Source organism: Ursus maritimus, unplaced genomic scaffold, assembly GCF_017311325.1.
Source record: "Ursus maritimus isolate PB19 unplaced genomic scaffold, ASM1731132v1 scaffold_6, whole genome shotgun sequence".
Lineage (NCBI taxonomy): Eukaryota > Metazoa > Chordata > Mammalia > Carnivora > Ursidae > Ursus > Ursus maritimus.
The window spans coordinates 46,357,866-46,370,684 of NW_024426774.1; the positions used below are offsets into that span (position 1 = coordinate 46,357,866).

Sequence of the window (12,819 nt, forward strand, 5' to 3'; positions counted from 1 at the left end):
AAGAGGTTTTCTACACTTCAGGCACTGTGTGAGTAGCAAGCCAGAAGCGTGTTGGTGGGGAGGGGGCAGATGGACAAGTTGGCCCCATACATGCACCGTGCCAGGAATTCTATCCTTCTTCCCCCGTGAGGTTCCCACAACACTGCCGGACAGATCCTTACCATCCAGGAAGGAGACTGGAAGACCCTACTCTGGAGGATCTGACCAAACCAAGACATTCACGTGGAGGTTGGGACGCGCCCCTCCCCCCCAAAGTCCACCCAGGTAACACTGAAAACAACCCCTTCTCACAAGTCCAAGGCTCCTAATCAGCTTTTTAGTCCACTATTCAACCAGAAGTAGACAGCCGAGAATTGCCAGATGTCCTGGAAACGCCTAAAACAGGAAAAAAAAAAAAAAAAACCCACACACACATGCACAGAAAGAAGAAATTTGAAGAAAACAGATTCTGCAGAAAAACAATTTAAAACAACAACAATAACAACAACAACACACAAACACTATCATGACTATACTCAATGGTATACAACAGAACAAATCCACAGGCAAAAATACAGAATTAGAACAAAGCACTATATAAGAAAAGGAACATTCAGGAATCAAAAGGGGATCTTCAGATTTAGAAATATGAGAGCAAAGAAGAGTCGGAAGATTGAATTAAATATCTAAAAAACAAAGAGATGGGGTTGGGGGAGGGGGGGACAGAGATCCAGGCCTGGAGATCCAACATCAAAATAACTGCTCCCGAATGAGAAGCAGAGGGGAGGGCATCATCAATGAGCAGTAAGTTTCCCCTGAAAATGAAAGATACAAGTTAGCATACTGAAAGGATTCATCAAATGCCCATCTGCATTTACCCCGACATAGTGGATAAATACAGATCCACATCAAGGCCCATCACTGTGAAGTTTCATTACCTCGAGGAGAATAGTCTACAAGCTTTCAAGTCACAAAGAACAGAAATCAAAATAATTCTAGATTTCTCAACACAACTGGAAACAAGACAATGTAGCAATATGTTCAAAATTCTGAAGGAAACTTATTTCCCACCTAGACTTCTACAAAATATCAAATATGATAGACATGCAGGGTCTCAAAAGATTTACCTCCATACATACTTCCTCTAGAAGCTACCAAAAGATATGCTCCAGAAAAGAGTTAGTAACCAATCAAATGAAAAACAAAAAACCCAGAAAACAGATGAGCACAGGAGAGAAGTGAATGCAAACCCCCAATTCACCAAGCACCAGAGGGTAGAGCCGCACAGCAGGACTTCAGACAGTTGGAGGGTTGCCCTCATCAAGACCTGGGCTGGTACTGCCCTTTTTAACCTGAGGAACAGCAGGCTCAGGGAAGCCTAGCTCAAATTATCCGGAGGCTGGTGTTCACCATGTCATTAGGTGCCAGATTTCCGTCCCATTCTCAAACGATCGGCAAGGATACTCATCTTATCCTACAGAAGTATTGTTTTGAGCTGTCCTATGAGTTGGGAGTCTGATTCATCACGAGCTGAAAACCAGATCATATAAAGCATTCTACTCCCTCCAACCACATTTCTTCCAGACATCAATTACCTGCACTCTAGCCTACAGATGGCCTGTGCTGAGCCTTCTATTGTAGCGGGACTCGCTCACGACCTTAGCCATGAACTGCCTCAAAGTCACTCTGTAAACTCTCAGGGAAAACGCAGCCAGAGTACGACCAAGACTGTGACGTTCTCCCCGAAGCCTTCATGTGACAAGGAAATTGTCCTTTTATATCTGCCAGCAGGTTTCCCAAAACTAGGTTCGTTGTTTTAGAATGTACATGTACATAATAAACTAAAAGAGATGCACAGTCAGGCTAGTGCTGGTATCCAGCGGAGGGGAGAAGGGTATAACTGCAGACACACAAGGGTCTTCTCAAACCGGAGTAAACGTTCTACTTCTTAACCTTCTTAGAGGTTACTAAATGTTTTACCTCTTACCCTGAGGTGGGTACATCAGCGTTCACTTTATTGTTACTCTTTATATCATACACTTTCTCGTGTTTATCATTTATTTCACAAACTTAAAAAATCACCCCACCACTTCCATGCTCAGGATCCAGGCTCAATGAACAGCATTCTGGTAATGATTTAACTCTAAAGTAATAAACTGGTGTGCTTCTTTTATTTTTTTACAACAGTACTCATAAACTAATGAACGTTTAGTCGATTTAATGACTATGTCCTCATATGTGAAATTAAACTGCTCTTTCAATAAATCCTCTAGGAGTCAGTATCTCCTCTGCAAATAACCAAACTGATTCTCAGAATCAGGACTTTTTCGATGCTTCAATTTCGTCCCATATTGCAGCTTCAATTTTTGAAGTATCATACTCCCTCATCATATCAAACTCAAGCCACGGCTGACTCCACTTCTGGGCTTCTTTCATTTGCTCTTCAGTTAAACACAGATCAAATCTGATGCCTTTAATATTAAATTTTGGACGTTCCCAGCGTTTCGACCAGGGTTTAGGCTTCATTTTTACTTTCAGCTATGGAAGATATAAAAAATAATAATAATAATAATAATTTAGGCTGATAGTCACAAGCAAAAATTCTTCCAAAAGTTTTTGTTAAGATGACTCGTTCTCATTCTATAGAGAACTTTCTGTTCTAAAAGTACAACTTATACCTGATTCACAGGAACTTCGTGGTTCGGTTCATGTGCTACTGGCTTCATATTCACATCGAAAGTACTATATTCAGGGAGAGCATCTCGTAAGTATAGCAAACTACCATCCAGCCGTTTCTCTAATTTGACCACTTGGATCTCCTGGATTCGAGGATTATAAAGTTCAAAGCAAATCTCAACACCTAAAAAGAGAAAATATATTCTTACAATCTAAATCCAGATGTCTGCATACGCCTCATACAACAGTAAAAACTACTTCTGGTGTAAGGGTTTTGCACACAGGAAATGTGACATAAATTTGTCATTTTTAAGATGACAATCTGGCTGGCTCAGTTGGTAGAACATGCGACTCTTGGTCTCCGGGTTGTAGGTGTGAGCCCCACATTAGGTGGAGAGATTACTTAAAAATAAAATCTTAAAAAAAATAAATAAATAAACGGACACTATAAATAGCCAAGAAAGCTCCAGGCAGAAAGGACAGCAAATGTAAAGGCCCTGGGGTCTTAACAAATTTGCCATATTGGGAAAAACAGGAAAAGGGTCCTTCTGGCTGAAGCCTAGTAAGTTAGTTAGTGGGCCAGGAAAGTAAATGGAGATAAGAGCACCACTGCCAGCAGGGGACGGTGGTGGCATGGACGGGAGTGGTGGCCATGGAGCTGGAGAAACAAACATATTTTGGAGATTAAGCCAAGAAAAACTGATTGGATGTGGGAAAGAGAATAAACAAACTATTTATTAGCTATTAGTAAGCTATTTTTATAGCTCCTAATTTTCAGTTTCAGTATATGGGTGGGCAGTGGTGCCATTTCTGAATGTAGAAAAAACGGAGAGGAACACACTGTGAGGGGACACAGAATTCTATCCTGAACTCGTCTTAGGCTTAAAAGACATCCAGTTGGAAATGTGGACAAGCTAGTTGTATGCACAAATCTGGAATCTGGAAAGGGTCAGTTCTCGAGATAAAGATTTGGGGGTCAACGGGGCGCCTGGGTGGCACAGCGGTTAAGCGTCTGCCTTCGGCTCAGGGCGTGATCCCGGCGTTATGGGATCGAGCCCCACATCAGGCTCCTCCGCTATGAGCCTGCTTCTTCCTCTCCCACTCCCCCTGCTTGTGTTCCCTCTCTCACTGGCTGTCTCTCTCTCTGTCGAATAAATAAATAAAATCTTTAAAAAAAAAAAAAAGATTTGGGGGTTATCGACATATGGATGGTATTTAAAGCCAATGGACTGAAAAGAAGCACGAAAGAAAGTATTGATACGGAAGGTCAAGGCAGGTTGCAATAGTCAAGAGTCCTTTATTTATTTATTTTTGTTGTTTTTGGTCCCCCTCCCCCCTCCCACTTTTGGGGAGCGTGAACAGGGAGTGAACAAATCTGGAGGATTCGATGTCCAGTACTTCATATGTAGCATCACACACAGCTGACCACAACCCTGGGAGGCAGAAACTACTATTATCTCAATTTTAAGAAAGAAGATCAAACCAAGGTCCATCGAACTCACACCTGTGCTCATGTTTTTCTATTACAAGCTTCTTCGAGCACATGACCTGACAGAAGGCACATATTTCTGCAACCGGTCAAGTCCTGCTGAGCCCCTCCATGCAGGGCGCCACAGGTCACAACCACAGAAGGAAGAGTCACTGTTCTCACTGCTCAATTTCTGTGAACATGATACTTACTGTCGGGGATCATGAAGCACATAACTTTGAAGTATGAAAACTTTACTGTCCTACCATTTTGATTCATAATCTTTCTAGAACTTTGCCACTTGGGCCTCTGTCTTACTAGGCATAAGAACAAATTTTGCCTTTTTAAAGATTCCTCTGATTCTTATCAAACAGTGATTACTGTGGTGACTATCACAACATAAAGCAAAATGGGGGCATTCGTTTTAGGAAAAAGTGACTCATACAGACATCATTATGTTTATCTTAACGTCCTCATGGGTTATTTACTGCAAAAATCCATGTCCCCACACTGTGTAGAGACCCCCGCCTCCTCCTGTTACGCTCCCAGAGGCTGGCAAGTCTGCCGGTCACTGGGCTGTACTAGAAGCCGCCCTCACGGGACGGCACCGCGCCGACCGTCTACCCAGCAGCCTCTGGCCGGGTCCATTCTCAGGCCACAGGCTCCAGAGCAGTTGCAGATGTCTTATCCCAGAATCAGAACACAAAATGGAATCCTGAGAAAACACTTTCCAGAAAATCAAACTAATGCAAAGAAACCTACCTTGTCCTTCGATAGTATTTCTAAGGATAAAAGTAGCTCCAAGGCCTGCTCCTGATCTCTGGATACAAATCCCCAGGAACTGGCTGGTTTTTCCGCTGGCGTACTGGTCAGCTGTGGTAACACGAAGTATGCTTCCTACACAGTCACAGGAGAAGTGAACTTTGATGTGACACGCAGAAACACACAAACAGCATGTCTAGGTAACCTCATAACTTCATAAATATTTTAATGTATTTATTAATACTTCATTTGGGCAAAACCCAGATAGGTGGGAAACAATCTTCTCTAAGTGAAGAAAAGGAGCCCCTCCCACCACTAATAATAAAAGCATCCAGCTCTTACTGACCAACGTAGAACTCTGGAATATGGAGTATTTTTCTTCTTTCTAACATATCTTTTCTCTCTATTTGAAATTTCAGAGGATTAGTTCTTCCCCTTGGAGGAATAAATTCAGGACTCAAGAATCTGTGAAAAACATAAATTAAAAAAAAAAAAAATGAAAGGCAAACTTACAAGAGAAACTGTTGCTTTACCAAAAAAATGAAAGCCTATGATGTTGATGTGTATTATTCTTTCTTCTCTAAAGAAAAGTCAGTTATTTCCAAAATTGTTGTCAATGTTCATGAAAATAGCTAACAATTCCCAAGTACTCACCTGGCATTGTGTTAAGGGTTTATGAAAGCCGAGAGCATAAATTAATCCTTACAACTATCAGGCAGGTGTGGGTTCATAATCTCCTTTTCGCAGACAAAAATGAAACTCGGAGAAGGTAAATAACTGACTTATTGTTATATTAGCAATAAACTTATCAGGTCAAGATATAAACGTAGGCATGTCTGTCAGACTACAAAGCCTATGGCCATAAACCACAGGCCTCACATTGAGCTGTACGCGTTAGAAGAAATGACACTGGAAAAATATAAACCTAGAAATCATTAACTGCAAACTAACTTTAGAAGTTCTCTCCCTATTCTGTTCTTTAACTTCTCTAAGCTAACTTCTTTAAAAGCATAAATGACATTAATGAACACGATGAAGATCCATGTCCTTATTACCCATCCCAAGGAATAAATGATCAATATACTTGAAGCCCCAGTGCACCCTTCCCTCCCCTCAGTTAATTACTATGGGGTAATTCATTAAATTTGGTGATGCCTATTGCTTTGAGTTTCTTCCTCTTCCTTCTTGTTGACTCACCCCAGTCTCTCAGGAGTTCCCAGGTGTACTCTGAAACTGGCCCCCATACTCTTTTTTTTTTTTTAAGACTTTATTTATTTGTCAGAGAGAGAGAGAGCGAACACAAGCAGAGGGAGCTGCAGGCAAAGGGAGAAGCAGACTCCCCACTGAGCAGGGAGCCTGATGTGGGACTCTATCACAGGACCCTGAGGTCATGACCCTCGGTTAACTGACTGAGCCACCCAGACGTCCCTTGGCCCCCATATTCTTAAGGGCAAGGAGATACCAAAGAAAGAAGCAGGCCGCTCCAGATGGGTAGGTGGCAATTTCAGTAACAGCAAAGGGAACTTACATACAGGCTTGTCTTGGGTGGCAGCAAGACGAATGGATCCCTGTACATGCCACCAAATCTTAAAAATTATTACAAAGAGGCCCTAAGTGGGCTCAGTCACATATACCATGTAGGCATTTTCAACATGACATCACCATCTCAAGGCTATTCTTTGGAGCAGCCTCTGGGAGCAGGAAAGGCAACCAAAACCTACATTCAAGGATGGGGCGGGGGTGACGAGGCGGCATCAGCCCACAGGTCCATCAGTGGTCATATCTTTTTTTCTTTTTGTCTTTTTTTTTTAAGATTTTACCTATTTATTTGAAAGAGACAGAGAGAGCATGAGCTGGGGGAGTGGCAGGGGGGTGGGGGGGAAGCAGGCTCCCCGCTGAGCAGGGAGCCCAATGCAGGGCTGGATCCCAGCACCCTGAAATCATGACCTAAGCAAAAGTCAGAAGCTTAACTGACTGAGCCACCCAGGCGCGCCAGCGGTCATGTCTTTTTTATGATGATGATCCCCAACACTCAATTTCCTCCTTTGAAAAATTTTAAAGCACCAAAAAATTGAAATGGTAATACAATGAACACCCACATACACTTCACCTTGTTTCACCAACTGCCAACCTTCTGACGTATTTGCTTCATATATACATATAATTTTTTTTCCTGAACTATTTGAAAATGTCAAATAGCAACGTGTTTCATCCCTGAATACTTTAAAAAGCTTCTAAGAATAGGGACTTTCTGGGGCGCCTGGATGGCTCAGTCGTTAAGCATCTGCCTACGGCTCAAGGCGTGATCCCGGCGTTATGTGATCGAGCCCCGCATCAGGCTCCTCTGCTGGGAGCCTGCTTCTTCCTCTCCCACTCCTCCTGCTTGTGTTTTCTCTCTCGCTGGCTGCCTCTCTGTCAAATAAATAAATAAAATCTTAAAAAAAAAAAAAGAATAGGGACTTTCTGCTCATTTACCACAAGACCTTTATGACATCTAAGAATTTCTGCATTAATTCAATAATATAACCTAATATGTAGCTTGCATTTAAACTAATTTAAACATATTTAAACTCATAGTATCTAATTGTCCTGGAAAAGGTCTTTTACAGCTATTTGTTATCCAATCCAAACTATCAACAAGCTTCACACATTACATCTGGGTATTACTCTCTTTAGTCTCTTAAACTGGTACTGTTCCCTATCTTTGTATTTTTTAACACTGACTTTTCTGAAGAGTCAAAGTCCATTGCACTATAGACCATCCCTGGATTCTGGATTTGTTTACTGTTTCCACATGCTTAGACCAAGGTCAAACATTGTGGGTAAAAATACCATACTGGTGATGATGTGATCATCTTATTCTATCACATCGGGAGGTATAAGTGGCTTGTATGGCTCCTGGGGAAGCTACGTTTGATTGCTCTGTGAAAGTACAGATTTCCCCTGTAAATTTTATACTTTACATATGCATGTATGTCTGTGCAACATAGAAATGTTATCACACTGTATCAATTCTTCTGCAGTTTGTTTTTCATACATCTTATTTGTGAAGTTTATCCGTGTTAGCTCTAGTTCATTCGTTCTTCACCACCGTGTAATACTCTGTTACATATATATATTTGCCTATTCACCTACTAATGGATATCTCTGTCTTCATTCCTGTAAATGTCTCCTTGTACAATTTCCTTTATTATTTTTTTCATATTAAGTTATGTACCAACCAGATGGAAAGACATACACAACCTCAACCTTACTAAATTTTGTTCAACTGTTTTCCAAACTACACGATTTACATCCCCAGTTAACTGAATAGTATGCAATTTTGCCATTTAAGAGAGACATACCTTTCCCACCTTAAAAAAAAAGTTGTATAAGGCAATCTTTTCTGAATCTCTAGCTTCCATAAGTTCAATGTTATTTCAACTTAGAACAGGATATTTGCAACGTTAAACACACACATACGCAAGCAGACATAATCCAATCAACAAGGAAGAGCCCTTTCAGAAAGCCTAAAATCACACCAAGTTTTTCCCGCTAAAACTGGTTTTTTAATAAGGTTGCTATAAAGCTCTAAACTTTCTGCACATCCTAGGTCATCTAAATTTACAGGTACCTCCAAAGTTACCACCATTCATTAAAGTGGGCCAGGCTTTTAAACACACTGCTTTGAAAAGCAAATTTAAGATGCAAATTAGCGGAAAATTTATCACTGTATCCCATTTTCAGGAAACTAAAACATGTGAGTTGGGAAAGGAAACGGTGAGTTCTGGCCAATCCATTTCTACTGAGGCAAGGAATAAAAGGCTCTTTAAACAGGCAAGTACGATGTGCTTCAGAGAAAAATTCTCAATACAGGCTAAATGCCGGAGCATAGAGCTTCAAATCGGGGGAATCCTTGGTTGAAGTTCTGATTTAGTGGAACTGCAGAGAAAGCTCAAAGCTGGCTTGGGAGAAACGAGGAAGACAAACCTGAATTGGTAGCGCTCCGCATACAAGCCTCATGAATGCTACACACAAGCCCGTGCAGTGAGCTCGGCTTTAGAGCCAAGATCTCCAAAGCAAAGTCAGGTTCGTGAGCGCACAGACCCAAAAAGCTGGAACCGCGCCCAAGCCCAGGCCTCACCTCCCCCTTTCCTGAAGCGGGGGACGGCGCTTGTCCACGATGACCGGTTTCGGCGGCGGCTTGAACGCGCCGGGCTCAGAAGGTCCGGTGCTCCGCAGCCGGCCCGGCCCCACGCAGGCCCCTGCAGTGCGGAAGACAGAGGTCAACAGAGCTCGCCCTGAGCTCCCCCGGAGTCCTGCTAGCTCCCCCAATTCGCGGTCCCACGAGAGTTGCCCCTGACTTCTAGGCTCGCCTCCCTCCAGCCTTGCCCTGAGCTCCTTCTTGGCCCCAGTTTGCAAGCCCCGCTCTACTTACGCTGGGCAATGGAGGCTGGCGCAAGGAGTAGCGCCCTGGCGGCTCGAAAGCCTCGGTACAGCTCCATCGCTGCTCCGCGGGCCCCTGCAATGGAGGCCGCCATGCCGGCTCACTAAGGTCAAGACTACAACTCCCAATAATCAGTGCGAAGAGGTCGCGGCTACCCGAGGTTGCATGGCGGCCGCTATGGGACAAAATGGCCAAGACTTTTCTCCGCCCCCTTTTCCTGTCTACTCTCTCCAATGACCCCCAACCCGGCCTAAGTATTTAAGGGAAAGTGCATATATCTCTAGTTCCCCACAATGTGCTAAGTTTTGCCCCTCCATAGGGGTGTTCTCTCAGCCTAGAAAACTTTCCTCCTTTGAATCAATTGTCTTCACTTTCTCAGCTTCACTACTTCAAAACCCCATTACAGGTTCTTTCTTATCCGTATTAGGTACCTTCCATTAGCACCTCTGATATCATCTGCAATTCAACATTTAATTTAATTTAATTTAATTTAATTTAATTTAATTTTTAATTACTTGTGTAATTATTGGATTATTGTCTAGTTCTGACTCCTCCACGAGTGCACGGACAGAGGAGGTCATCTTTTGCTCACTGTTTTATCCCAGCAGCTACCAGCTACCTGGCCCTCACTCTTTGTTGAATGCAAGAAAGGGAAAAGAAGATAGTTCCTGGAAAGAACAGGTGGCACAGGGTCCTTGAGACTACAGAGAGCATTACCCTTTTAAGACGCTAAAACTGGAAAAAAAAGAAAAGAAAGAAAGAAAGGAAGGAAGGAAGGAAGGAAGGAAGGAAGGAAGAAAGAAAGAAAGAGAGAGAAAGAAAGAAAAAAGAAAAGAAAGAAAGAAAGAAAAGAAAAAGAAAAAAAGGGACGCCTGGGTGGCTCAGTCCTTAGGTGTCTGCCTTTGGCTCAGGGCGCGATCCCAGAGTGCTGGGATCAAGCCCCACATAAGGCTCCTCCACCGGGAGCCTGCTTCTTCCTCTCCCACTCCCCCTGCTTGTGTTCCCTCTCTCACTGGCTGTCTCTCTCTCCATCAAATAAATAAATAAAAATCTAAAAAAAAAAAAAAAAAAAAAGCTAAAATTGGGGCTGCCTGGCTGGCTCAGTCGGTAGGGCATGTGACTCTTGATTCTTGATCTCTGGTTGTAAGTTCCTGTCTCACCATGGTTGTACAGATTACTTAAAAAAAAAAAAAAGTTAAAATTCAGTTTGGGCTGGGCAACTGTGCCTGGGGATAGATGGCAGAGATGAAACTGAAAAGGGTAAACTGTAAGTGTTGCTAAGAAATTTGGAATTTGTACCCTTGACAGTGGTAAGCCACTGGAAGGATTTCACACTCACAGTAATGTGATTATTAATTACTTGTTGGTCATTCCTGTTGAATTAATGTCCCACAGCACCTCAAACTCACCATGTCCATATTTAATACACTATGTTCAGCTCTAAACCACCTCCCCACTATTGGCTATCTCAAGTAATGTGTTCAACATTCAATCTGTTGCTTAATGCCAAAAATCTCAGTGCCATCCTTGATGTCTCCCTGTCTCTCCCTAGGTAAAATTCCTAAAACTACACTTGGCACCATAAAATATCTCAAGAATCCTTATACTTTCTCATCCTGTCATCCCTATCTCTAGTCCAGGTCACCATCCTTTCTCCTCAGGATCACTGCAAACCACTGCACCTGTCTTCTCATTGGTCTTCCTGCCTCCAAGTCCCTCCAATTCTTCTCCAAGTAGCAACCCAAAAGGTGGTTCAGACGTGCATACCTCATCCTTGTCTTTGCCCAGTTCAAAGCCTTCCATAGTTTTCTGTTGACCCTGGGATAAAAATCAAATGCTCAAAACAAAAACAACTCCCTTGGGGAAAAAAAAAAAGCACCCGAAATAACCTCTGTAGCCTGCCCTCCACGTATCCTACTTGGCCAGCTTGAAGACGCATGAGCTGTTACATCAGCCTGAAAAAGAGGGCCAAGTTTTGAGGACAGAATTCAAGACGCCATGAGGAAAACAGTGTTTTCTATTTTAATTCCAGCTTCCTTGATTAGAACAGAATTTATCCTATAATAACAAGGAATTACACAACCAAATTTTCAGATTAGCTAAATTTTAGACTTTTTCTGCCCACCCAAAAAGAAGACTTCAAACCTCTAAGAGAAGAGGGAAAAGAGAAGAGAGTCTAAGATAATTGTGACTGGTTGTGGTGAGGATTTTCCTGGGCTAACTAAGTCCAGCTAACTGGACCTGGGTCTGGGGTAGATAGACCTTCACAGGAGGCGGGCAGGACTTCGTAAACATTTCCAAGTCATTCCTGATGTCCCACCCTTCAAAGGATGAAAAAATGATTTTGTAGAGTTTTATAAAACTAGAAGAATGAGCCTGAAGAATCTTATCATCTTCTCCCATATTCCTGCTTACCCCCAAATCCATCAGTTCACTCTGACATTATCTTACAGTGAAGAACGCACTGTAGTTTTAATTATTCTACCAGACAACTACACAGAGCAAAAATCAAAGAGCACAGAGCTGCCTCTACCATTTTGTGGGCTGATTACAGGAATAGAACTTCAGTTATATTACTTCTATATTTTATACCCACAGAAAGGAGAGCGTGGGCAACATCACATGGTATTCAGCCAAGGAAAGGAAGTGTTCCAGGCAAATGCCCCACTTCAGGTTATCGCTCATTATCTCATCCTCTATGCCTAGTACGGTGCCTGACACTCAATAAATATTGTCAAGTAAAATTAGGATGATCACTCTAGTTGTACTAAGAAAAGAAAAGGAAAGGAAAGGAAAGGAAAGGAAAGGAAAGGAAAGGAAAGGAAAGGAAAGGAAAGGAAAGGAAAGGAAAGGAAAGGAAATGAATAGGAGGCAGAAAACTACTCAGAAAGAGAGATATTGCTAACCTAAAACAAACAAGCAACCCCCCCCCAAAAACAACTTTTCAAAGTGTGGTCCCTGGATCAGCAGCATCAGCACCACCTGGAAACATGTTAAAAAGGCATATTGTCAGGCCCCATCCCAGACCTACTGAATCATAAACTCTGGGGGTGGAGCCCAGCATTCTGCGCTTTAAGGAATCTTCCAAGTGAGTCTGATGATTGCTCAAGTTTGAGAACCATCGGTGTAGGGCAAAGGAGATAGGAAAAGGTGGTTAACCGAAATCAATCTGAAGCAAATTCAGGCAAAATAAGGGTCGGACATGTATTATCTTCGAGATTTTGAGTATCTTCTCTCCGGCCCAGTTTCCTTCTTGGTACTAGGATATTAGTATACCTACCTCGCTCGGTCGCTGTATGGATTACACTCTGACAATCCATAAATAAAGTTCTTAGATAGATGTCTGGATCTCAATATGTTCTTAATATAATTACCATTAAACTTACTTTAAAGTTGAAAAACATCTCCTAGACCAACAAGAAGAGACTATAAGCTAATCCATGTATTATTAACTCACCCAAAGGAAAATCTTCCCTTCCGAAGAGGGCTTGGTCATTGTGGTGGTCTA

The 12,819-nt window shown here is 42.4% G+C and overlaps 1 protein-coding gene across 1 annotated transcript; it reads right to left on the reverse strand.

Annotated features, from left to right (window-relative positions):
- Positions 1–1,973: 1,973 nt before the first annotated feature.
- Positions 1,974–9,486, reverse strand: MRPL19 (mitochondrial ribosomal protein L19). Its single transcript, XM_008700045.2, has 6 exons — positions 9,303–9,486; positions 9,009–9,129; positions 5,232–5,350; positions 4,886–5,020; positions 2,658–2,839; positions 1,974–2,517 (listed from the first exon to the last, which is right to left on the reverse strand). Exons 1-6 carry the CDS (start codon positions 9,403–9,405, stop codon positions 2,296–2,298), a joined length of 882 nt encoding a protein of 293 aa, XP_008698267.1. The 5' UTR covers positions 9,406–9,486; the 3' UTR covers positions 1,974–2,295.
- Positions 9,487–12,819: the final 3,333 nt, after the last annotated feature.